Consider the following 26,288-nt stretch of genomic DNA (forward strand, 5'->3'; position numbering starts at 1 on the left):
TTTTTTTTTTTTTTGTACTGTCCTCTGTACCATCGTAGGGTTCAGTACTATTGTACTAGCCCTTCTCTTCTGCTCAACATTAAGACACTTAGGGGCACATTCTGTAAAGGATGCCTAAAGTTAGGCATCTATAAGGTAGATGCCCAGCAACTTAGGCATCCAAATAGATTGAATAATAAGCACAAGTAACTATTTTAACAAGCAAGTTAGATGTCCAAAGGCTGTGCACAGAGAATAGGTATCTAGAATTTCATAGATGCACACTGGAAAAAGCCACGCCTACTGGGACAGGCATGGGCATGGTTTTAATATGGATGTCCATTTACAGAATCATATGGCATTCAGTGTTCTACTTTTGGGCATGTGTTGGGTATAAGTTAAGCATGCCAGAGGCATCCACATATAGGTGTATGGATCTTCTGTTTTTTGGGGGTAAAGAGTACTCCTCTTTGATAATAACAGAAAAAGATGTTTAATAATGCATTACTCAAAGCATATGAACAAAATATATTGTATACTAAACCTCATTCCCAAAGTTTAAGAAGAGAAACCCTACTCACAGTGGCTGTGGCCCTGAGCAAGTGGACATGTTTGATGCACAATCTTGACATCATTGTGACATCATCAATATGAACCTAGATGACAGATTGTCACTAAAAAAAATAGGAGTATGTGCTGGGGTAGCTGCCCAGCCTGGGAGTTTGAACTCACAACCTTGGGAAGTGCCTTGGAAGAAGTGCCTTTAACCATTGAGCCACGTCAGCTTTTTTCCCTGTGAATCTCCTGCTGCTACATCACCCCAACACCTTCAGGCCATCCCAAACCACAACATAAATATTCAGAAAGAGCCTTGGTGGTTTCAAATCTACTGCAAACCCTCCTGGTACTTTCACATCCTTTTGGTCTCGTAAGAGAGGACTTTGGCATTTACATTTACACTTTGTCATTTCTAGGGTCCAGAGCTGATGTGGTTTAGTGGTTAAAGGCACTTCTTCCATCTTCCCAAAATGGTGGGTTCAAAGTAGCTGAATGTAAAAACCACTTGGGATATAAGTGGTATATAAATAATTAAAAGATAGATAAAAATAAAATAGTTGTGCTCCTTGGGGAGGAAGAGCCTTGCCAGCAGCCTGGATTCCCCCTTTGTAAAATTGGGCTGCCTCCTAAATGCCATTTTACTGCATATAATTTTAATATTTAAAAAATAGCTTAAAATCATTGTTCTAATGATGTCATAACACTAAAGAGCGATAACATCATAGAAGCCTAAAAGGTGATTCTATAAAGCACGCATAAAACACCACTTGATTTTATAAAGGACATCTAATAATATAGGTGCACTTAAATTTGCTGAATGAGATACTCTATTCTGCATTTGTACATAATAGAATCGCACTGAGCATTGTCATGCTAGACGTCTAAATGATGCCTAACTTTTAGGTGTCATTTATAGAATTTGCCACTAAATTTTCACATCTAAATATGCACATAAAAGAAAGACACACAGCTAGAGACAGGATACATTTACAAGTATTCAGTCATAGAAATATGTCATTATGAGAAATTCAGCAGTATAAGGCTATCTGAAGTCTCGGTGATGTTGCCAGTTTCAGCTGTATTAATTTTTTCACTGATAGCAATGCTCTGTGTAAGCCAGCAAATAGGAAAAAAGATCTGTCTGCCTAGTAGACAGTCCTTTAAATTCATCTTGGCAGTGACTTTTATCTGAAGAAAGGCACTAGATTTTTCCTGAGGGAAAGAACTGCACATAACAGTGTGAAAGCTCCTAGAATCAGTGGGAAGGGTCTGGTGGAAGCAGTGCCCCCCTTCCCGATTATACAAGGATAAATCAAAAAGTAAGCGCAAAATACATTTAACAGCTTTAATTAAAGTAACTGAGCAATTGAATATATCACTTTTCCACATAGTCCCCATGCAAGATGACGCAGTTGTTGTATCGTTCGAACTAGCGTCTGCATTTCTGTAGAGAAGACTTTTTTGAGTGCTCCTGAAGCCAGGTAAGCACCACTTCCTTTACTTAATCATACTTTGTTGTCTTTTGCCCTTTGGATCGCAGTGATACACCCCATGTCTCATCGCCAGTGACAATTCTAGAATACTCGGATCTTCTTCATGCTGTCTCAAGAACTGGGTTGCAACCTCCACATGTTGTTGCTTGTGCAGATCAGCAAACTATTTGGGAACCCATTGTGTGCAGATTTTCCTGTATCCCAAGTCAACATGCATTATGGCAAATGCAGATCCATAGCTGATATTCAAATTTGCAACCAATTGAGACACCGTTATCTGTCAGTTTTCTTTCATCAAGGAATCTGCCCTGTCAATGTACTCTTGTGTACACGATGTTGATGGTTGACCAGACCAACCTTCATCATTTACACTTGTTTTGCCCGCTTTAAACCTTTCTACTCAGTCATAAAACATTTGTTGATTCATGGTGCTATGTCCATACTGTCAATATCTGATGGTGAAGTTCTACAGGTTTCACTCCCTCTGCCCAAAGAAAGCACACTACTACACATTATCTTTGATAGTGTAATAGAGCATCCATGTCTCTTACCTTGTTGCTACTACACAACTAGAGGCCAAGTGCTGTACTATCCAACAGGCAATGTATGAGTATATTCGGAGATTTTAATAAGGCATCTGCAGAGGCCTTTTCTTGAAAACTATTTATTTTTAATAATAATGAAGAGTTTTTTACATTTAAAATTTGTTGTATTGGTTCTAAATTGTGCAGGGTATAAGTTCTTTAATTTATAAGTTTCATTTCACTAACTCTGTTCATCGCATAATTTAACAATTTGCCTTTAATTTTTGATTTGCCCTTGTATTGTATATTATAGCCCCATGCCAAAAACTGTCTTAGGTCACATCTCCTGCCTCTGACCCAAAGCTCTAAGAAAGACCTTTCTTGCCAAGCCTTGTAGTAGAAACCCAGAGTGAAGTGAGCCTTGCTATATCGTCACAGATTAACAGCTAAAAGACATTTGCATAAATGAAAGTTATAGAAAAGACTATGGACAAGTTTCAGAAGGTAGAGGTATGGGGAACCTCTTCATGTTGTCCAGAGGAAGAAGATGTCATCTGGGGCACCATGTACCTAAGTTTGATGGGTGACCAGACTGACCTTCATTGGTTACACTTGTTTTTCCCACTTTAAACCTTTTTACCCACTCATAAACCTTTTGTTGATTCATGGGGCTAATCATCCAAAGTGTCATGTGTAAACAGCAGCACACAAATGGATCCGATTACATCTTTCAGAAAAGTTACTAAGTCTACCATCCAACAGCATTGATAACATGTCATAAGAAATGTGCATTTGTCACCATCACCAACATTCAAACAAGAGACTTGGTGTGGATTATATAGCACTGGAGTGGAGTGAAGTAGAAGTGTGATACATTGCTTGTTCACACTGCTGGGTTTCCCAGTCCTGGCCCTTAATTTATAAATACGAGTGTATACATAAAGTTCCTACTACTCTAGACTTATACTGGGCAGCCATCTAGGTGTATCAACAAGGGGGTTACAGGAACAGTTCAGAGTACCATTTGTCCCATGAGCATCAGTGATTCACTCTCACAGTACCATTTTGATATCTTTAGCAATCCAAGCCATCAGCATTTCCATTACTTTGCTGTTTGGAAGAACTTTTCAAAGGTTCAACATTTAGGAGTCTTCATTCTCAATGTACCATTTTGATATCTTTAGCAATCCAAACCATCAGTATTTCCATTACTTTGCTGTTTGGAAGAACTCTTCAAATGTTCAACATTTAGGAGTCTATCAACCTAATCTGGAAGTAGGAAGGCAGTTGAATTAGTAGATCTTGGACTGACACTGACTTCTTCAGTAGAAATGTTGTCTTCAGATATAACTGTTGAAAGAAGCCCCATGCTAAAGTTTGTTTGTGCTTTGTAACCCAAGCATTCCACTGTACTGGCACTAATAGGTACATCATTTATCTTATACTCATTTGGTACTGCCATTTGTGATCTGTATGCTGAGCTGGATTCTTCAGTTGGTAAAGCAGTAGAAGAGTTTTTTTTCAATAATTCTAAATATGGGTATTGCTTATATAGCGACTTATTTTGCAGATTAGTATCGATAATTCCAAGGCCCAGTAAAGAGCTAGATCCAAATACCATTTGAGAGCAATAGGTGAGGTTTTCAAAACTGGTAAAAGGATTTGGGTTAGGGAAAGCCATCCCCTTTTCATTTTGAAAGAAGTCAATCCAAGTACACTGGGTACCCAAAGTTTGGTCCTCAAGATTACAAAACTCATGAGTAGCATGGCCATTGCCCTCATTTCCGCTTACTGGCATCCCCTGTTTACACAGCTGTAGTTTATTTTCTTTAGAGATGTTCACCAGTTCAACAGTACAAGTGATGCAGTTTCTTACTTTCAGTATTGACTGTTCCGAATTAACCTGCAAATCAACCAAAACAATTATTATAATCAAAATATCTTATTGTTTAAAAATATTTTATCTATATATAATAATTCTTTTAGCTTAAATTGACACCTGAAAACAAAACTGTTGTATGTGCACTTGATGGGAAACAAGAAAAATGAGAAGTGAATTTAATGGCTTATCAAACTTACAGATAACATAGTAGTAAAGAACCAAAATAACACAGCTGCTAAGTGATAGCCATAAACATGCTCTAAAAGTGTACTGAAATATGTTTCATGCCATACAAAAATTTCACCTATGACACTTTTGCTTTGAGGTGACAAAATGTAGCTTTGCATTTTTCATTCCTATCAAAGAGGTCTATCGTAAAGCTTGAAAAATGTTCTGCAAGATTTGCTAGCCCAGAGAACATTCATGAGATTGAAGAACCTGACCTGATGTAATAAATAATGCATATTAACACATGCAAATATACAGTGGTAGGTAGTTATAAATAACTGTGTAGTGTAGTGTAGTGGTTAGAGCTATGGCCTCAGTATGCTACCTGAGGTTGTGGGTTCAAATCCTGTGCTGCATCTTGTGACCCTGGGCAAGTCACTTAATCCTCCACTGCCCCAGGTACATTAGACTGTGAGCCTACTAGGATAGATAGGGAAAATGCTTGAGTAGCTGATTGTAAACTGCTTAGGTTATAAGCAGTATATAAATACTAAATAGTAAAATAAATAAATAAATATAGTCCTAAGTTCCTGCAATAGCAGCAGTACATTACAGACAGAGAAAATGTGTTTCTAAAATCACAGCCTCTTCTGGTAAGGGATTGTAGCAGAAGCATAACTATGGGTGCACCTGGGTAAGCAGGGGCCTGTCCACCCAGTAGCACTATACCTTTGTCAAAGCCAACATTGGTCAGAGACAAACTGGGGCCCATGGTCCAATATATTCCTCCCTCCCCCACAGTCCAGCGTATCCCAATTTCTTGTGTGTCTTTGTTATAGGGGTCACAGGCAGAAGCAGCGATTCATGCACATACTGCTGTATGGTGAATCCCAGACATTTCCCTTTGCTGTGTCCAGCCCATGCACAAATAGGAAGTTGCGCCAGAGGGAAGTCTCTATGGTTCATCAAGTAGCAGCGTATGTGAATCGTTGCCACTGCCCCCTACAAAGACATGTTCTCAGGTAGACCCTGAGGGAGGGGGGTATTTTGCAAGAGAGATGGAAATTCAAGATGGTGGGGGATCAGTAGAATAGAATGATAGAAAGATACTGGACAACAGAGGGATCGATACAGAATGTTGGATATGGGAGCAGTCGGGCTGTGGGGTGGGCCTGGGGGTTGAGAGAGTGGAGATGCTGGATTACATGGGTGGAGGGAGTAAGAGAGAAGAAAGAAGATGCTGGGAATGGCAGCACTATAGTAACATAGAAACATGATGCCAGATAAAGGTCAAATGGCCCACCTAGTCCAAAGTAACCATCATCTCTTTCTCTCTCCGAGAGATCCCACATGCCTATCCCAGGCCGTTTTAAATTCAGACACAGTGTCTGTCTCCACCACCTCTTTTGGGAGACTGTTCCATGCATCTACCACCCTTTCTGTAAAAAAGTATTTCCTTAGATTACTCCGGAGCCTATCACCTCTTAACTTAATTTCCAGTATCACTTTGACAATGGTTTCTGATTACTCTAACTATCTGTGCTAGAACAAGCACCTGGGTTTACTGTATATCTTAAGCTGTCCATTTTAAGCACCAGACATTAACACATCTTAGCTGTCTTTAGCACCTCTTCGTTGTACCAAGGTCCTTTGTTACCTTTAAGCACTGATGTAATTTAGGCTGTCTGGGGCAATCTGAGGCTGTTTGCACTGACATATCCTAAGGTCAGACATAAATGATATGATCTCCCATAGGCCTCTGCTGACATTGGTAAGGCCAGCAAGTTAAGGCTGGGCTGACAACACCTTTTCAGCGCTATAGAAATAATAAATAGTAGTAGTAGTAATAAATTATTTTAGAAGTGTCAACGCTTCTTAGATTCATTCTGGAGGTCCTCCAAGGTCAGCCGCAAAGAAGAAGAGATAGTGGAAGGAACCTATGGTTGAACAGATGCCAGCGTTGATGTTGATGGAGGAGGCGCTTGTGCTGGTAATGAGTCTATAGACATGGTAAAGGTAGACCCAAAGAGTTTCTCAAATTGGATATGACGAGTCTTAAGAACCCTTTTTTGTATGCGACCACAGAGATTGCAAGAAATGTCCAATGCTCAGGACCAAGACACTGCACACACTAGTTGCAAAGGGCTGAGTTTGAAATAGTCCTGTTCCATCGAGAACACTTCTTGAATCCACTGGGTGTCGGGGACATTGATGTAAAGACTGCTGATGCTAAATCAAAGGATTCAATCGTAGGGGAGGTCGACTAGAATAATATCTGAAAAGGAGTTGATGTTCCCAGTCCCAGAGGTGGAAAACTGCCTGAAGGCCAGAAAAAAGAAAAATCAAGGAAACTAAAAGAAAAGTATATCAAATGTAATAAAACGAAAAATTATGAAGAAAAAAAACGGTACAGGGAGGCACATAAAGTGAAAAAATTTACCATACACATGAGTGTTTGAAAAACACAAATTCTTCACTCTGCAGAAAATGAAGAACATTAAGTCCTGTGAATCAACCTTGAGTGGGATGGCACACATGCACGCACTGAAAGAGCAATGCTAAAGTTTTAAAGTGACAGTACACTTTGGTGCATGTCCATGCCGGGCTCTGTGGACAACATTGTCCTTATATGAGAATATACTGCCTGTTTGTCCTTAGAGAACAACAATTTATATCCCAAGGACTTGTACACCAAAAATTTAAAAATTATGCACTGATAATTCAGAATTAAACTAAAATTATGCAAAAAATAATTTTATTTTTCACATAGTAGATTACTGGTTTAAATATGTTTATTATTTCAAAAAAAGAAAAAAAAATACAGATACAAAACATGCAAGGTACTGCAGAGTATAAATAACATCAACAAATCCCACTTATAAACCTAGTCAACACAGAGACACCCAACTATGCAAGAAGCCTATGTTCTTATGACCTCTTGCTGCATATCCAACATTCATTCCCTCCCTTCCCATATCCAACGTATTCCCTCCCCTAACAGCACACAGTAGGTTAATGGCAACAACTAGATGCAGGTACTTTTATGCCAATTATAAGACTGCATAATTAGTAGATGATTTATTACATTGTGAATGGATGTGGCAAGTGGACTCTGTTCAAGTGAGTGCGGGCTTAACTGCAGATTTTTAAGTAGGAGACTATTATGCTTGGTCTAAGGCTATGTAGAAGTGGGTAGAATAAATTTTGGATAGGAGGGTTTAGTGTGGTGTTTGTAAATGGTTGGGTGGATGAGTAAGTATGTGACCAGATGTGGATGTTTTTTGTTTTTTTTCAGGCAACCTCTTGATTTCCTCCTCATCCTCCTCTCCTGCCATATGCTTCCCTTTTTCCTTCCACTATCTTGCCAACTTTGCAGCTGGCCCTTATTGGCCATTCTTCCCCACCTTCCTCTTCTTCACTATCAAATGTCCCTTTCTTATCTGGAAAAACATTTCTTTCACCACCACCTTCAAATCCTCAAGCATCTCCCTTCCCCAAATTTACATGCCCCTGTTTGCCCATCTGTGAACCCTGTTTTCCCCCTCAACCCCCCTTCCTTCCATATCAGGTACTCCTTTAACCCATAGGGCCTTCTCATTCTCTAATCAGCTTCACTTTCTACTCCATCAGGCCCCCCTCCTCCCAAGGCATTTCCAGACGTCCCTATAATTGGGTTACCTGCACCCTTCCATTCAGGCTTGCCATGCAGACTACCCCAGCTCCTTTTTAGCACACGTTACCACAGAAGGCAATCCTCCATATCAACACCCCCTCCTTTGAGTTTTGGCTGTACAAACCCAATGCTGCTTCCCCATCATCTTCCTCCAGGTCTCCAACTGACTCTGCTTACACAGTTAAGCTTCATTCCTCCTCTTCCAAACAGCAGGCGCATACAATGCCAGTCATGTCTGCATGTTCCCTCTGCCTACCAGCCCTCCATATGGTGTCATATTGTCTTTCTCTCTTGGGCCCTGCTGCCAGCTACTTACATTATGCTGAATTATACACTTATATACACGCACATTAGTTATGTGGAAAATTATGTGCAAGCATAACCACATAATTCACTGGGGTGTAATAATGAATCCATCCAAATCTGAATGTGTCACTTGGAAGTTTATCCATGCAATATTCGATTGTGACACTTACATGTTTACCACTGTTGAATATTACTTAACATAATATACTATAACGTATACTTTTATTTTATGATGCTCATCCCATTAAACATTTCACTCTATATACCTCTATATAGATGTGTGTTTTTAGACTTTTTTATAGCCACTTTGCCACTTAACATAGCAGTACTTAATGTTTATAAATGCTCTAGCCTGAGCTGTGGAGCGATATGTTTTCTGTGTTGCTTATCTATACCATTTTTTTCTTCGTAACCCATTCACCTTTAATTCATTTAGTGACAGAATACTGCTCTTGTTTGGATCAGGAATTTCAGGGAAGCATGTATCCTTCAGCCTAGAGAAAAAAAAAAAGTAATATAAGCTAGTTTTAAATGGAAAAAACAAATTACAAACATTACAGTCAAGATGTTAAAGGGTCAAGTGTGATGGATTTGATATACCACTTTTCTGTTTGCATATATTGTACTTTCTCTGCCTTATTCAGATTCTGTCATTTTTTTTTTTAATTATATTTTTATTATTTTCAACTTAAATTTCAAGTATTACACTTGTACAGAAAGCAAGAATAGAATAGATATCAAATACAATAGTAATATAATTCCTAAGTTAACAAATATACTATTTATGCTCAAGTCCACAAATTCAGATCCAAGAATTAAAGAAAATTGGCGAAATTATAAAGAAAAACAGTAATAATAACAAGAAACTGAGAGCTATAGCATTGAGATGGGGTCACAATTTCCAAATTATAGGGCTCAAAGATTGTTAACATTCAGATGAGACATAGCCACGAAATTGGTCAGTTGTGATGGTTCAAAAAACACATATTTAAGAGTACGGTAATATACATTTACACGGGTGTCTCAAATGAAAAGTTGCCCCCAAAGATAAAACCCCAGGTTTCAAAAGAAGAAATTCACGGCGGCGCCTTTGCGTTTCCCGTGCCAAATCTGGGAACATTTGTATTTTATAACCAAAAAAGCTTTTTTGTCTGTTTTTAAAGTAAAGTTTTAACAACCATGTTTTATCAATTGGCAAAGCTAAAGTAATAATCATAGTGGCTGGTGATGCTAAATCCTTCTCAGATGTTTCTAAAATCTGTGAAATGTTTAAGGGTTCTTGATCTGAAGATTTTACTTTTGGTTGTTGATTTTGTTCTTTATCAGGCAAATAATAAACCCTTGAAAATGGTGGTAATGAATCTTCGGGTATCTCTAAATTCTCCACTAGATATCTCTTAAGCATATCTCTAGGTGTTACTAACTCGAGGCTTGGAAAATTAATTAACCTTAAATTATTGCTACGTGAGTTGTTCTCAAGCATTTCAATGTTCTTCCTTAGGTTAATATTGTCTATAACTAGGGTTTCTTGAATTTGTTTCAATGATACAATTTATTTTTCTATTTTTTGAATAGATGAGTTAGAAGTATTTGTTTCTTCTCTTAAGATTCTCTCATTTTTTATTGTGTTTTACCAAGGAAATATTGCATAATTCCCACTGCAAACACACACACGGCATGTAAATCAGGCAGGTTGATCAGTTTGATGGTTATACACAGAAAAGTGTATCAATATCTCTGAAGATACAATTGGTTCAAGGACATATGCTAGATGAAATTTACTTAGATTTCAGCAAAGCCTTTGACATGGTTCCTCATAGGAGGCTCTTTAACAAACTTGACAGACTGAAGTTAGGACCCAAAGTAATGAACTGGATTATAAACTGTTCTGCAGAAACTGTTTGATGGACAGATGCCAGAGGCTGGTTGGTAATGGAATTTGCTTGAAGGAAGGAAAGATGAGTAGTGGAGTCCCTCAAGGATCGGTGCTGGGACTGATCCTGTTCAATATGTTTGTGAGCGACATTGCTGAAGGGTTAGAAGGAAAGGTTTGCCCTTTTGTGGATGATACCAAGATTTGTAACAGAACAGACACCAAGGAGGGAATGGAAAACATGAAAAAGGATCTGTAAAAGTTAGAGGAATGGTCTAATGTCTGGCACCTAAATTCAATGCAAAGTAGTACAGAGTAATGCATTTGGGGATTAGAAATCAGAAGAAGTCTTATGTGCTGGGAGGCGAGAGGCTGATATGCACAGTTGGGGTGAGGGACCTTGGGGTGATAAGTGTCCGAAAATCTAAAGGCAAAGAAACTGATAAGGCGGTGGCTGTTGCCAAAAGGATGCTAGGCTGCATAGAGAGAGGTGTAACCAGTAGAAAAAAGATGGTGTTGATTCCCCTGTACAGGTAGTTGGTGAGGCCCCACTTGGAGTATTGTATTAAATTTTGGAAACCATATCTGGCAAAGGATATAAGAATCCTTGAAGTGGTCCAGAGAAAGGTGACGAAAATGGTAGGAGGTTTGCACCAAAATATGTATGAAGAGAGACTGGCAGCCCTGAATATGTATACCCCAGAGGAAAGGAGGAACAGGGGAGATATGATTCAGATGTTCAAATACTCGAAAGGTATAAACAGAACAAAATCTTTTCTTGAGAAAGGAAAATGGTAAAACCAGAGGGCATAATTTGAGCTTGAGGGGTGATAGACTCAAGAGTAATGTTAGGAAATTCTTCTTTACAAAGAGGGTAGTTGATGCCTGGAATGCGCTCCCAAGGGAGGTAATGGAGAGGAAAATAGTGACAGTTCAAAAAAGCATGGGATGAACACAGAGGATCTGTAATCAGAAAATAATGGGTATATAATGTAGAACTAAGGCCAGTATTGGGCAGACTTTGCATGGTCTTTTTCCCGTATATGGCCATTCAGTTGAGGATGGGCTGGGAAGGGCTTCGACGGCTGGGTTGGTGTAGATGGGCTAGCGTGAGCTTTGCCAGAGACTTCAGAAGATCAAACCTAAGCACAGTACTGGGCAGAGCTCTGGGTTTCTGGTCCAGAAATATATAAGAAAAAGGACAATTTAAATTAAAACATTACTTTATAGACGGTGTACTAGAGAATGACACGGTGGCGGTTTACCCGCGGCCACCGCATTTTAGCCGCGGTGAACGGACACGTATCAGAACTTTAGTAAGTGTCCTTAGGCATATGTTGTTTAAAGATGCAAAGGTAGGCCCTGTTTATCTTTCCCTTCTTTGAAGATGGTATAAGGACATCTATGTTTGTCTTTCTTTCTTTGACATGAATGTTTAAACAGAGTTGTAGTGAAGTGAATTCAATTGTTTTGTTAAGCCGTATTTACAGACAGCTTTAGTTAAGAAGCTCTGCTGGTCAAGGCTTTTTCTTACCTTTTGGACTTCAATCTCTAGATAGGAAAAATGCTGATGTGTTTAAAGTTTCATGTGACCTGTATCCATATATGGTTTGTATTTACGTCACATGCCATCACATGCTGACAAACCTGATTCGTATAAAAGATGTGAAACTCATAGTAAAAGACGGACATATTTGAAAGATGGTTTCTGGTCTTTAAGATGTGTCCCCAGGTACCTGACTTACATATGACAGAGACAGAGAAAGTATGGGGCAGGAATTGGGACCTGAATCCTTTTCAGTTGGGGGCTTGTCCGCGATGGGCAGATGATATCACCGGTATTTTGTGAGTATTTCTGAATTTTTTCTGTTCTTTAATACTCACTGGGTAGTGGTGACCTGTACCCACCCTTTATTTTAAGTTCAAGCTTTGGGTTCTATTATGGAGTTTTTTTGGGAAAAATCTCGGGGTACTTTCGGTAAGCGCCCCTCATGAATATATAAGCAGCTGCCATTCTTTCGGGAAGAATGAAATTATTTATAGAACCCCCCTGCCCACTCTGTCATTTGTAAGGTTAAAAACTTTTATAGAGTATAAGATTTTATTGTCTCTTATTACTGTACCTCGCTTATAAGGTAAGATAAGCGAATATTTTGCATTGTTATATTGGGTTTTGTAATGAGTCATAAAGGCACTTACTCCTAGACAAATGAGACTTGTACGGCTGTGTGTGTGTATGACATTTTTCCTTCAGCTCCCATCTTTCTGTGTCACCAATGTTTACTACTGAGGTAGGACATGCTGTTATGTGGAATGAATTGAATGCGCTGTTTGAATCAGTCTAAGATCTTTCCCTTGTAGTTAAAAAAAGAAAAAGAAAAAATTCCGTTTTAGAGGTTTTCTTTCTTGTGCAGAGCAAAGCTAATCTGTTCTTTGCTTTCATTATCAGGGTCTGTGCATGAATGTTTTTGTCCCTTCCCCCAGACTTCTCTGTTTGGGCTTCCACTGACCCCCTATAGTGCTTCTTTGAAGTTACTCATTCTTGGTTTTATAAAGCAGTAAGGTGAGATTCCACTGCTTGTCTCTTGACTTTTCTCCGGCATTATCAAAACCACCATCTCTTCTTATAATACGCCCATCGCTCTTGTTGCCAAAGCTGATGGCATTCCCTGTTTCGTCCTAGATTTTCGGGCTGTTAATGTTTTGGTAATTCTCATTGCCCTTATGTTTCTTCCACCATTCCACCGGCAGCCAATGATTTTTTTCTGTCATTGTCCTAAAGAATGTTTTATTTTTAGTCCCTTTGGTGAGGCTGCCTTCACCTTTAAGCAACAGTATACCTAGTGTGGAATGTCCTTCAGGCTATTCTACAAAGTCATGCACTGCCCCTCATGGTCCTATTCTCATTTTGTACAACTTTTTGTGTTCCATAATTCTAGAGACCTGTCCGATTGATAGTTTGTACCTTTTATAATGATTGTCTGTGTGTGGTCACAAGGTGTCATGAAATAAACTGCACTGGTGTACATCTGAAGTGAAATACCTGGGTTTTGTCCTGTCTCATGGTCAGAGGAAAATCTGCACTTTCTGCATTGCTGCTATTCTGGATCTGCCCCTCCCAGTTACCAAGAAAGACATGCTTACTTTTCTTGCTATGATTGGTCACTGCCGCCAATGGATCTCTGCTTGTTCCTTCTATGACCAGATTTTGAGACAGACCCTGGTTTCTGAAATGACTGCTCTTATCAGATGGACTTATGAAATGTTGGACATTTAAGATGTGCTTTGGTTTCTAGCTCAAGTCTGGGTTTTCCTGCTTATGCCCACATGTTTTATCTCTTTGTTTGGGACTATTGTAACACCATGAAGGGAGAACATGGCGGTAAATTACGCTCTGTTGCCTTTTTTTATAGTCACTCCTGTTCAAGTTCCCTGGCTGCTTGTGCTATGGTGGTAGAGATGGTTACTTTTCTGATCCTAGGTCACCCCATTACCCTTCATACTTTTCACGATGTCCAAGCCCTTCTTTTAAATAGGCTTCTGGGTCTCAAGGGTGAACAGGATTCTCTTCCTCTCTTTTTTCACAGCTTCCTCTGAATTTGATGCCTGGCATTTGGCAGGTGCCCAAAGCCGCCCTTTTGGACGGACTTTGGTGCAAAGAGGGGAGACCCTGGATACCAGCTGCTAGCTCTCCCTTATTCATTGCCCAATATCATGGTATTGGTTATCGTAGTGCTCGCTCGACATTTTAACTTCTTGCTAGTGATATTTTCATTCTTGACCTTTTGTTCCTTGATACAGAGATATATAGAGGGGAGACCCTGGATACCAGCTGCTAGCTCTCCCTTATTCATTGCCCAATATCATGGTATTGGTTATCGTAGTGCTCGCTCGACATTTTAACTTCTTGCTAGTGATATTTTCATTCTTGACCTTTTGTTCCTTGATACAGAGATATATAGCTCAATAATTACAGCTGGCACGGTTGTGAATTGAAAATAAATTGGAAAATACAATTCCTTTCTATTGTTTTAGCTGAAATTAGGATGTTGCTAATTTAAAATGTTTTTTCCGGATTTATACATAGCCATCCCAGATCAGTTTTGGCACAGATATTTCTAATGTTTTCCATGGGTCCTCTTTATCACTGCAGAGATAGAGACGCTCCAAAGAGACATTAGCTTTATGCCTTTTTTCAAATATGAGATGGTTATGATATACATTATTTGTTGTTTTGGTTTTTTTATATCAATGTGTTTATTTGCAGAGTTAAATTCAGCCCTGCACACTTGACAGATGGAGAAATAGCTCCACGTTTAAAAACTTTATGTTTTGTCTGTGTCATGTCTACTTGTTTTAGTTTAGTGGGTACTCCAGGATACATAATATTGGCCATTTTTAGAGCTCTTTTTCCACTTCTTACTAGCCTAACTGCGCAATGTTCTTTTACTTATAGCTTTTATATTCTGAATATAGTTTAGTTAAGGGTTATATGTTTAAGAAAAAAGTTTTACTTTATGCAGCGTTTATTTCGTGGTGTTCCCTACATATGATCCATTCAATATACATTTCTGAATACATTCAGTACATCAGTATGGTCTCTCTGAAGTGCATAATAGTTATATGAAGCACGAAAAAACATATCCTTTTGGCTTGTTCAATTAAGAACCTTAAGTAACTGAGTATTGTCTCTCTTTTGCCATGGCTATGCTAAGTGAATGAATTGGTATTGTTGCATGTTGCCACATTCAGTACAGGCAACATGGTTTCTCTTGTTTTCTATCTCTTATTTGGATCACATTGGAGTACAGCTGCTGAATGATATTTGGAATGCTTTCCAAGCATTTCTTTTCAAGTATCTCTTTCTGTATGCACAGACATCTGGCAGCTCTCCCTTTGAGGTTCTCACGGGATGACCTTTCCCCGCCCCATGGGTAGATTTTCCCTTGATACAGGAGGAATACGTCTAAAAGCTAATTGAAATATTAGGGCTTGTTCAAAGAAACGTGTCTTGCACTTCTCCTTTCTCTCCACAGATTCCTACCCATTTTTTCCAGCCTGGTGATTATCCAGCAGCTTTCCAAGGATCGGAAGCAGACGGATTTCCCCTTTGGCCTTCCCACTACTGTGATCGCTGTGCCCAGGCCCGCTGCACTCACTGAGGAGTTTCCTGTTTGGATCCACGCAAGTCGCTTGAAGAGGGTTAACCTAAAACCCCAGAAGCAAGTCTTCCCTGCGCAGATTTCACCTCCTCCAGTGGAACAACATGATGATCTCATTGCAGCATTCTACCAACTTTATCATTCTCTTACTGGCACCGCTGCTGCTAGTTTTTCTCCCTGTATGGATCATTTCTAACTGGGTCTACAGGGATGATGTGTTCTGGGTTCACGACACTTTCTGCCCATACCCATCTGTAAATGACACTCCTGCTGTAAACAGCACCCCCGACACCTCTTTGCGAACACGACGTCAAGCTGGACTACTCCCTCGCAAAGGCTGTCCTACTCCCTCGCAAAGGCTGTCCTTTAATTGGAATCCAGAAAAGACCGATGCTACCCTTTGGTATAATTCCAGCAGTGTGCAAGTTGCCACCTTCTCCTTTGAGTATTGTGACATTGTGGACTGTTCATCAATTGATATCCCAAGGCTGTGCCATTGGTCCTCAGAGATTCCTAAAACTAAGGACATATATATATATATGTTACTAACTCACGTTGGGGGGATAAGTGTGCATTCTGGGGAGTGGTAGGGTGGAATATTAATACTGACTGGGCTTATAAACTAGAAAATACCCTGAAAAACAGTGGACCAAAATGGTAAATCACTGCTTACTTGTATGACTCTTCATAAGGTTGGACACTGTTATAGGAAAAGTGTTCCTGTACAAATTATTAAGCTTTCTCTTACTATTGACAACCCTAGACCTACTGATGAAGGTATGTACATTATGAACATGTGGTTTAAGGGTGGGTCTAGCTATCATCAGTTTTCTTATGGGATCTATCTACCTCCACTCATCTCCCGCCATCTTGTGGGGGCCCCAAAAAATACTAACCCACTGGCCCCTACATTCAATAAACTTACTGACATGATGGCTATTGCCAATCCCACTTTTGAAGATATTGTGGCTGTTGAGGTAGGGTTTTCAGAACGTAACCTTTGGTTAGAATGGATGAAATTCACTGCTGATCAACATAATAAGAGTAATTGTTACATATGTGCTCAAGCTAGACCCCATCTAGGAACCGAACCTCTGGACCTCCCTCCTGGTATCCAACCATGCCTTTTTGGGTTATTTACCTATCCCCTTTGTGCACTGCAGTGTTCTAAATACCCTTTGTTGCCAGGACAGCAAAAGCTTGATATTGCCGTTACCATCTATAAGGGCAATTACACATGTCATGTTTCTAATCTGACACAGGGTAGTTTTGTAGGTAATTTACCCCCAGGTTATTGTTCTGTCTTGGCTCATAGGTATGCCCCATTGTTGCTACATCAGATTTGATATTTACTGGCTTTATGGAGACTTTTGGCTCCCTGTTAAGCTACCCAGCCAGTAGATAGGCCAGTGCACTTTAGTTAAGGTTACCATGCTCCTACATATCTTTCTGAAAGGCATCCTTCCTATTCACATGGTTTTTCCTTTTATTTGTCTTGATATAAATCTGATCACATGTATACATAGATGCTATAGGGGTCCCAAGAGCTCAGGTTAAGGCTGGGTTTGAGTTCCTTATTCCCTTTATTACTATTAATAAGAATGTTGATCGGATTAGTTAAAATTATTATAATCAGCAACGCTTTGTGAACTATTCTAGGAACGCCTTGCAAAGTATTACTGATCAATTAGGCTCCACTTCTCAGATGGTTCTCAAAATCATATGGCCCTAGATATGATTCTAGCTGAGAATTCTGTTAAATTCTCCTCAGTATTTTATGCTGTTGTACTTTTCTTTCTGACAATATAGGTCCTACTATGGACATTCAGAAATTAGCAGACCTCTTTGCTGAGTTCAAATGTAACTCTGATTTATCTAATTTTTGGGATCAGCACTTTAGTTGAATGCATAATCTCTTATTATTTGCACTCTTGTCTTGACTGCTCATGTACTGTGTTATTCGTATTACAGCTCCTAAAAAGACCCCTCCTTGAGAGACATACCTAGAGTATCACTCCCTTCCAGCTCATGCTGTGTATTTGTGACGTCATTTACATGACGTAAGAGGGGAATTGAACGGACACGTATCAGAACTTTAGTAAGTGTCCTTAGGCATATGTTGTTTAAAGATGCAAAGGTAGGCCCTGTTTATCTTTCCCTTCTTTGAAGATGGTATAAGGACATCTATGTTTGTCTTTCTTTCTTTGACATGAATGTTTAAACAGAGTTGTAGTGAAGTGAATTCAATTGTTTTGTTAAGCCGTATTTACAGACAGCTTTAGTTAAGAAGCTCTGCTGGTCAAGGCTTTTTCTTACCTTTTGGACTTCAATCTCTAGATAGGAAAAATGCTGATGTGTTTAAAGTTTCATGTGACCTGTATCCATATATGGTTTGTATTTACGTCACATGCCATCACATGCTGACAAACCTGATTCGTATAAAAGATGTGAAACTCATAGTAAAAGACGGACATATTTGAAAGATGGTTTCTGGTCTTTAAGATGTGTCCCCAGGTACCTGACTTACATATGACAGAGACAGAGAAAGTATGGGGCAGGAATTGGGACCTGAATCCTTTTCACGCGGGTCACCCGCCGAAAACGGGGAAGAAAACTAGCAGTCGCTGCGGCGACGGGGACAAGGCCATTCACCGCCCGCGGGGCGGTGAATGGGTCTTGTCCCCGCAGTGAGGCATGAAGGATCGCGCGGTCCCCGCAGCTCACACCCGCCTGCCCAATCGATTCTAGTGTTTAGCCAGCTCTCTCCCTTCTCCTCACCTTAGTTTGTAGATTTTCTTTTTCGGCGACCCGCACGCTATCAAAGAGCCGCTGCTGCTCAGTTTCGATCTTCTGCTCTAACGCAACCGGAAACAGGAAGTTGCAGCAGAGCAGAAGATTGAACACTGAGCAGCCGCGCGTGTGCGGCTCTTTGGGAAAGCGTGCAGGTCGCTGAAAAAGAAAGCCTGCAAATTAAGGTGAGGAGAAGGGAGAGAGCTGGCTAAACACTAGGATCGATTGGGCAGGCGGGTGGGGGCTGCGAGGACCGTGCGATCACCCGTGTTCCCGGCTCAGTCTGTAAGGGGGGAGTGAAAGGGAAAAGGATTCTGGGCCAAGGGGATGAAAACGGAAAGAAAAACCCACAGCAGGAAAGAAAGGGAAGGACAGGCAGGTGAGCCAGATGCTAGAAGCAGGGGGGGGGGGAAGAAAGAGGGAAAAAAGCTAGATGGGGTTGAAAAGAAGAGACACACTGGTATGGAAGAGGAAGATAGGGGAAATCTGGACACAGGAAGGTAACAGAAAGAGGGGAAATTATGTGCATGGGGCATAGGGACAGAGACAAAAAGGGGACATGCCATGGGGATGGTATATGGACACAGGGGGGGGCAATGGCAGATACATAGGGGAGATATTAGAAATGGGGAAAATAGGAGCACAGAAGCGAGATGGTTTGTGGGGATGGGACAGGGATCGATCTCGCAGGCTCCAGTGGCTTGCACAAATTACATTGTAAGTGCCATGAAAATAAGAGGGAGGAAGGTAGATAGATAGGCCACGCGAGAGGAGCTGAAGGGTAGTAGAAAGGAACAGATGGTAAAGGAGGGAGGGAAGGGTGGTGGTGGAAAGGAATAGGACAGACATTGAAGGAGGGTGGAGAGGAACAGACCCTGAAGGGAAATGTGGAAGACAGAATGGGAAGAAGACAGATGCCAGACTATGAGGGAGCGGAGGGAAGAAGATGGGTGCTAGACCAATTTGGGGGGGTGAAGGGAGAGGCACAGTAACAGCAAATGGAAGACGCAGAGAGAAGACACACAGTGGATGGAAGGAATTCAATGAGAAGATGTGGAAAGCAGAAACCAGACAACAAAGGTAATATTTAACTAAGTTTTAAAGAATGTTTCCTTTATACGTAAATAAAGAAAAGTATATAAAATCGTACCCGTTTGAGGCTTTTATGTATGCAGCGGTGACGGTGACGGGGCGGTGAATGGGGTTGCAGTGGCGGTGACGGGGCGGTGAATGGGGTGGCAGTGGCGGTGACGGGGCGGTGAATGGGGTTGCAGTGGCGGTGACGGGGCGGTGAATGGGGTGGCAGTGGCGGTGACGGGGCGGTGAAGGGAATGGCGGTGACGGGGCGGTGCAGAGGATGGTGAGACGGGGACAGGGCGGTGACGGGGACCAATTTTTTCACTGTGTCATTCTCTACGGTGTACGGTTGGGTAGACTGGATGGACCATTCAGGTCTTTTTCTGCCGTCATTTACTATGTTACAATCCAACTGTGAGCAACCACACTATTCAGTGCATATGCCTCAAATACTAATATGCTTTGTGTGAGCACATTTCTAAGTCAACCAATCCAACTACCTGATACGTGCGAGAAAGATATATGCTGATGTCTGTCTGGATTACAAACCAGCAAATTGTTGGCAATTCAATGAATTTCATCCTCCGATTGTTATGTGGTTATAATCCCAATGTTAAGTATGCACCAACTAATTTGGGCTTTACCTCAGCAAAGACTGATTGATGTTTGTGGTTATTTAACATACTGTTTAGAGGAAGTGCTCATGTGCATACCTTTTGCATATACTTGTTCTACTCAGATGTTTATCCTAAAACTATATTTTATTAGAAACTGCTATTAATTTTAATATGTGGTTTTCAAACTTATGATCTTTATTTTTGGATTTTTTATAAAACCAAGTTAACATTACCTGTAGCAGGCGTTCTTCATGGCTAGCAGGATACAAGTCCTCATAGCATGGTTGACACCACCAAGCATGGGACAGTTTCTTCAGCTTAGTAATTACGTACTTGAAGATTTTGAGTTTATTCACCATGTATGTGTGACACTTTTAGCATGTTGCTGCCGCGAGGAACCATCTCAAACTATTTCTTTAGCTTGAGTCAAATACAACTCCTTGTAAATGGGGGCATACATGAGGGGATATGCATCCTGCTGTCCACACAGAGCACCTAATACAAACAATTAACTAACTTGATTTTCTCTGATGACAAGCAGGATAGCAAATCATGACAGCATGGTATTCCCTAGTTACAGGCCACCTTCAACAGAAAAAGTGGGAAAATTAATATCAAGGTAGATACTAACATATCTTTGGTAGAACCTAGACTTTCTCATATATTTTCCTTCCCCATCTCCTTTAAAAAAAAGTCTGGAACAGGAAAGAAATAGGCCTGGGGGGGGATAGAATTAGTTTCTAAGCCCCACACTTCCATGTTTCAGTTTTGAAAATTTCCTCCACAGAGGTTAACTGTAAGTGGGCTACCAATGCTATCATAATTTTCACATTACCCTTAAGAATCAAGCCAGGCTGGGCATGAGCAAAACAAAGGCAGCTTACTAGCCTATTAGACAGTGTGTATTGATAGTAACTCCCATTCTTTTAAGGTAAAAAAAAAAAAAAAGTTGGATCAGCTTTTTAAGGGTTTTAGTCTGCTCCAAATTGAAGGCCAAGGCTCTTGCAATCCATTATGTATGTTTTGCAATTTAACCTTTAAGAATATAAGTTTTGCAATACTGAGACAGACCAAAAGTCCATCAAGCCCAGTATCCTGTTTCCAACAGTGGCCAACCCAAATTACAAGTACCTGATGAGATCCCAAGGAGAAAACAGATTTTATTTTGCTTATCCAAGGAATAAGCAGTGAATTTCCCTAAGCCATCTTAATAATGGCTTATGGACTTCTTTTAGAAAATTATCAACCCCTTTTTATACCCTGCTAGGCTAACCACTTTCACTATAATCTCTGGCAATGAATTCCAGAGTTTAATTACACATTGAGTGAAGAAATATTTTCTCTGGTTTGTTTTAAATCTGCTACTTAGTAGTTTTATTGCATGCCTCTTAGTCCTAGTATTTTTGGAAAGAGTAAACAAGTGATTCACATCTATTCATTCCACTCCATTCAGATATCTTTGATGGTGTATGGCATATGAAAAATATACTGAAAGGACAATAGATTGATTAGGAAGAAACTTAGGATGTGTGTGGAGAATTATACTATTAAAGAATTTAGTGGATCAGTTTCTAGAACCTGGAGCTCACTTACTTTGCACACTGAAGTTACTGCCCCCAAGTACAAGACCTTACATGTCAGGTACTTCAGTTCAGAGGTATGAAGTGACTCAATAGCTGGGTTAATACCAAATTGAGATCCCAAGACATTATAGGAGGTTTGATGGAATATTTCAATAGAAGCAAGCCCCCACATAAATAGTGCAATTGGCATTTATCACCAACATGTAGAAGAAAAAGACTAAGATGTACTTTAACATAGATGGTTCTAAACCTGGTTCAGATAAATATAGAAAGTATACAAGCAGTTTTTTGTGTGGGACAGGAAAAAAGGGGTTTGGGACCTTTCTGTCATACCAGACAGCAAACCTCTTCCATTTAAAACTATAGAACTGCCTAATGGAATATCTCATTAAAGCCAGTAACACTGGGGAAGCATTGGCAGTCAAGTTCAAAGAGGCTAACATTACTCTCTCAACATCCAAGCTGTGAGGAGGACAAGGTACTCAATGCTGGGATGTAATTGAATTCCCCAAGCTTGCATAATCTGTGACAGGAAATTCCTCAGTTTTTTCAATTTTCTTACAGAAAGTTCCAGAAGAAAAGGGAATTACACTGGTCTGAGCCAATGTGGAGCAATGAGAAAAATGGTTCCCCTATCCCATGTGAATTCCAGAAGAGTTCTTGCTATGAATGGTATTGGAGGATATGTGTACAGAAGACCCTCCCACTAATCTAGGAAAAAGGTATCCAAGGCTAGTTTATCATGCATGGCTATTCTGGGACATAACTTTTGAAAAAAATCTATTGAGGAATGTTCCAATCTTGAAATTTCCTCCAAGTCACCTTCTCATCCAAGAACTGCTAATGTGGTTGTTGCATACAACTTAGCTTTTCTGCCAGAACTGTCCTTCCTTGCTAGGTAAATAGCCATGAGAAAGAGCCCAGAGACCCACAACCTGAGAGACTACCAATGCAAGAGATATAAACCTGTTCTTCCCTACTTGTTGATGTATCAAAATCATAGCATGATTATCTGTATCAGTGTAATTTTGTAAGCCAACAAATCTTTGAAAGCCTTTAGAGCAATCCAAACTGCTCCCAGTTCCTTGAAATTTATCTGCTGAAGTCTCTTTTAGGATGACCATAATCCAGAATATATAACCCATCTGATTGGCACCCCAGCCCAGTTTGGACACCTTTGTCAGTGTTTGATATTGTAGGATTTAGGAGAAGATGCCTTTTTCCACTTTGAATTGTATGATCAACCAGGCCAGAAAGTCCTGGAGGGGTTGTGTAACAGATGTAACATCCTGTAATCTGTGAGGGCAAGGTCCATTGAGTTTGCCTTATATTGAAGTTTGCCAATGGTGTAACTTGCACTGTTGAAGCTATATGACCCAAAATCCTCAACATGTTCCATGCCGATATATCTCGACTCCTTTTGATTTCTGTCACTATGGACAGATGATTGTACACTGATACTTCTTCTTCTTCTCAAGAAATACCCTTTTACTAGTCAAACATTCACATGAGAAAATATGCGTATAGATACGCAGTACTGGCAGTGCATTTCCCTTTCATTTCTGAATGAGCATGCTGTCTGGGCTGCTGCCTGGGCCAACCCCGCCTTCAGAATGACTGCATCAGTTCTTGCGGGACTCACGAGAACTGACTGCAGCCAGTTTCCTATTGCCAACAGAGTGACCTCTGGAAGAGGGAAAGGAATTAATATAACCCTGGCCACATACATCATCTCTTTTCCCTACAATACAATATCCAGTTTGAAAAGCACATAAGTGATGTTTTATACTGTTTTGTTATCTTCTTCTAAAATTTCAGACTATTTTGCTAACTTTGCAGGAAGAAATGAAGCAGAGGGGATTTAGATACACCATCAATTTATTAAAAGCTACTTACCACATTCTTTTCCAATAGCAGACCAGGAAGAGAATCAGTAACAATAATGGACAAATAATCACAGGAAGAAGTATATCAAGGATTACTTTCTGCCCTGTGGAAAGATGGAATTATTTTAGTTCTACAACAAGAACTCTGGAATAAATGATCCTAGACATAAAGGATATCTGAAGTGCAAAACTTCATTTACAAAATGTCATTTAATATAAAACTTGTATCAATATTCACACCATATGCTTATTATACACTGGTTATACCCTGTAAATCAGGGATCTCAAAGTCCCTCCTTGAGGGCCGCAATCCAGTCGGGTTTTCAGGATTTCCCCAATGAATATGCATTGAAAGCAGTGCATGCACATAGGATCTCATGCATATTCATTGGGGAAATCCTGAAAACCCGACTGGATTGCTCAAAGACAGAAGCAGTAAACTACAGGCCAGTGAGTCTCACATCAATAGTAAGCAAACTAATGGAAACTCTAATCAAACACCAATTGGATACGATCCTGAATGAGGAGAACCTACGGGATCCCCGTCAACATGGATTTACTAAAGGAAGATCCTGCCAATCCAACCTGATCAGCTTCTTTGACTGGGTGACGAGGAAGCTAGATGTTGGGGAGTCCCTGGACATCGTATACCTGGACTTTAGCAAAGCATTCGATAGCGTACCTCACCGCAGGTTGCTAAGCAAGATGAGTTCTATAGGATTGGGCGACACATTGACGAAATGGGTTGGGAACTGGCTTGAAGGTAGGCTTCAAAGGGTAATGGTGAACGGCACCCCTTCTGAAATGACGGAGGTGATCAGTGGAGTGCCCCAGGGCTCGGTCCTGGGCCCGATACTATTCAATATCTTTATAAGGGACTTGGCAGAAGGGCTCCGTGGTAAAATAACATTATTCGCCGATGACGCCAAACTAAGCAATGTAGTGGGCAAAAGCACAATGGATAAAAATTTGATGCCTGACAATATGATGCACGATCTACTCTTACTGGAGAGCTGGTCTAAGACATGGCAACTCAGCTTCAATGCCAAAAAATGCAAAGTTATGCACCTGGGTAGCCAGAATCCATGCAGGACTTATACCCTTAATGTCGAGATCCTAACAAGGATGGTAGCAGAACGAGACTTAGGGGTGATCGTCAGTGAGGACATGAAGCCTGCCAATCAAGTGGAGCAAGCTTCATCCAAGGCAAGACAAATCATAGGTTGCATACGCAGGGGTTTCGTCAGCCGTAAGCCTGAGGTCATTATGCCATTGTTTAGATCCATGGTGAGGCCCCACCTGGAATACTGTGTGCAATTCTGGAGGCCGCGTTATTGCAAGGATGTGCTGAGACTGGAGACTGGATGTGCTGAGATGGTCTCGGGACTCAAGGATCTCCCATACGAAGAACGGTTAGATAAATTACAGCTATACTCGCTCGAGGAGTGCAGAGAGAGGGGAGACATGATCGAGACGTTCAAGTATCTCACAGGCCACATCGTGGCGGAGGAGGATATCTTCTTTTTCAAGGGTCCCACGGCAACAAGAGGGCATCCGTGGAAAATCAGAGGCCGGAAACTGCGCAGTGACACCAGGAAATTCTTTTTCACTGAAAGGCTGGTTGATCGCTGGAATGGTCTTCCACTTCAGGTGATTGAGGCCAGCAGCGTGCCTGATTTTAAGGCCAAATGGGATCGACACGTGGGAACTATTCACAGGGTAAAGGTAGGGGAGGGTCATTAAGGTGGGCAGACTGGATGGGCCTTGGCCCTTATCTGCTGTCTATTTCTATGAAACAAAATGACTGACAAGAACCATTGGAAGGAGCAAGCATCAAAATGTACTGATCTGGCGACTGCCGTCTCTGCAATAAATGTATAGCTTAACAGTTTACCAGGCTACACTAAAATGGTTTAAATATTTTTCTAATCTAAACTTTCATCTTGTTCACAATGGGGTCCTTTTACTAAGGTACGCTATCCATTTTAGCATGTGCTAAATATTAGCGCGCGCCTTAGTAAAAGGACCCCAATAAGAATTACTAGAAGCAAAACAATAATACATGAATTAAGATGAACATTTTAAGTGTCTGAAAAAGAAAAGCTTTCAGATATTTACAAAAATAAATTGACAAGATCTATATGATCTTAGATTGATTGGTAATTCATTCCAAATAGGAATGACAAAGAACAAGAAAATAAATTCTTAGACTGAATATCCTTAATAGAAGGATACATCAAAGAATAAGCATGAGTAGATCTACGATTAATAATAATAATAATAACTTTATTTTGTATACCGCCATACCCAGGGAGTTCTAGGCGGTTCACATCAATTAATTAAGATTACAAACAATGAAGTCATTGGAGTTAACAGTTTAGGAATGTACAGGTCATTGAAGTTGACAGGAATATACAAGAGTGGTCAATATGAAGGTAATATTTATTTACAGGAAAATACAGGTCATTGAGGTTAACAGGTTAGGAGAATACAATAAGAAGGAGTAGGTGGAGATTCACGTGCATTGAAGGGAATTGAAGTAGAAGAGGGTGAGTTAGGGGTTCTGTCCGTGGAATAAGTGTATTTTAAGTTTTTTTCTGAAGCCAAGGTAGGTGGGGGCGTCGAGCACAATTTGGGCTAGCCATGGGTTCAGTTTAGCCACCTGGAAGAAGAAGGAACTTTTGAAATGACATAGTTTTAGGGGGGGGGGAAGGCGA

At 40.4% G+C, this 26,288-nt stretch overlaps 1 protein-coding gene across 1 annotated transcript in view; it reads right to left on the reverse strand.

Moving 5' to 3' along the window:
- OSMR (oncostatin M receptor) overlaps positions 1-26,288 on the reverse strand; it is a 204,052-nt gene continuing 177,764 nt past the window's right edge. The window contains exons 17-19 of the mRNA XM_033932579.1: positions 23,582-23,675; positions 9,005-9,077; positions 1-4,457 (exon numbers count right to left, since the gene is read on the reverse strand). Coding sequence (XP_033788470.1) covers positions 3,819-4,457; positions 9,005-9,077; positions 23,582-23,675 — 806 coding nt within the window. The 3' untranslated portion in view covers positions 1-3,818. The remainder of the gene's footprint in view (positions 4,458-9,004; positions 9,078-23,581; positions 23,676-26,288) is intronic.

This window comes from Geotrypetes seraphini, chromosome 1 (assembly GCF_902459505.1).
Source record: "Geotrypetes seraphini chromosome 1, aGeoSer1.1, whole genome shotgun sequence".
Lineage (NCBI taxonomy): Eukaryota > Metazoa > Chordata > Amphibia > Gymnophiona > Dermophiidae > Geotrypetes > Geotrypetes seraphini.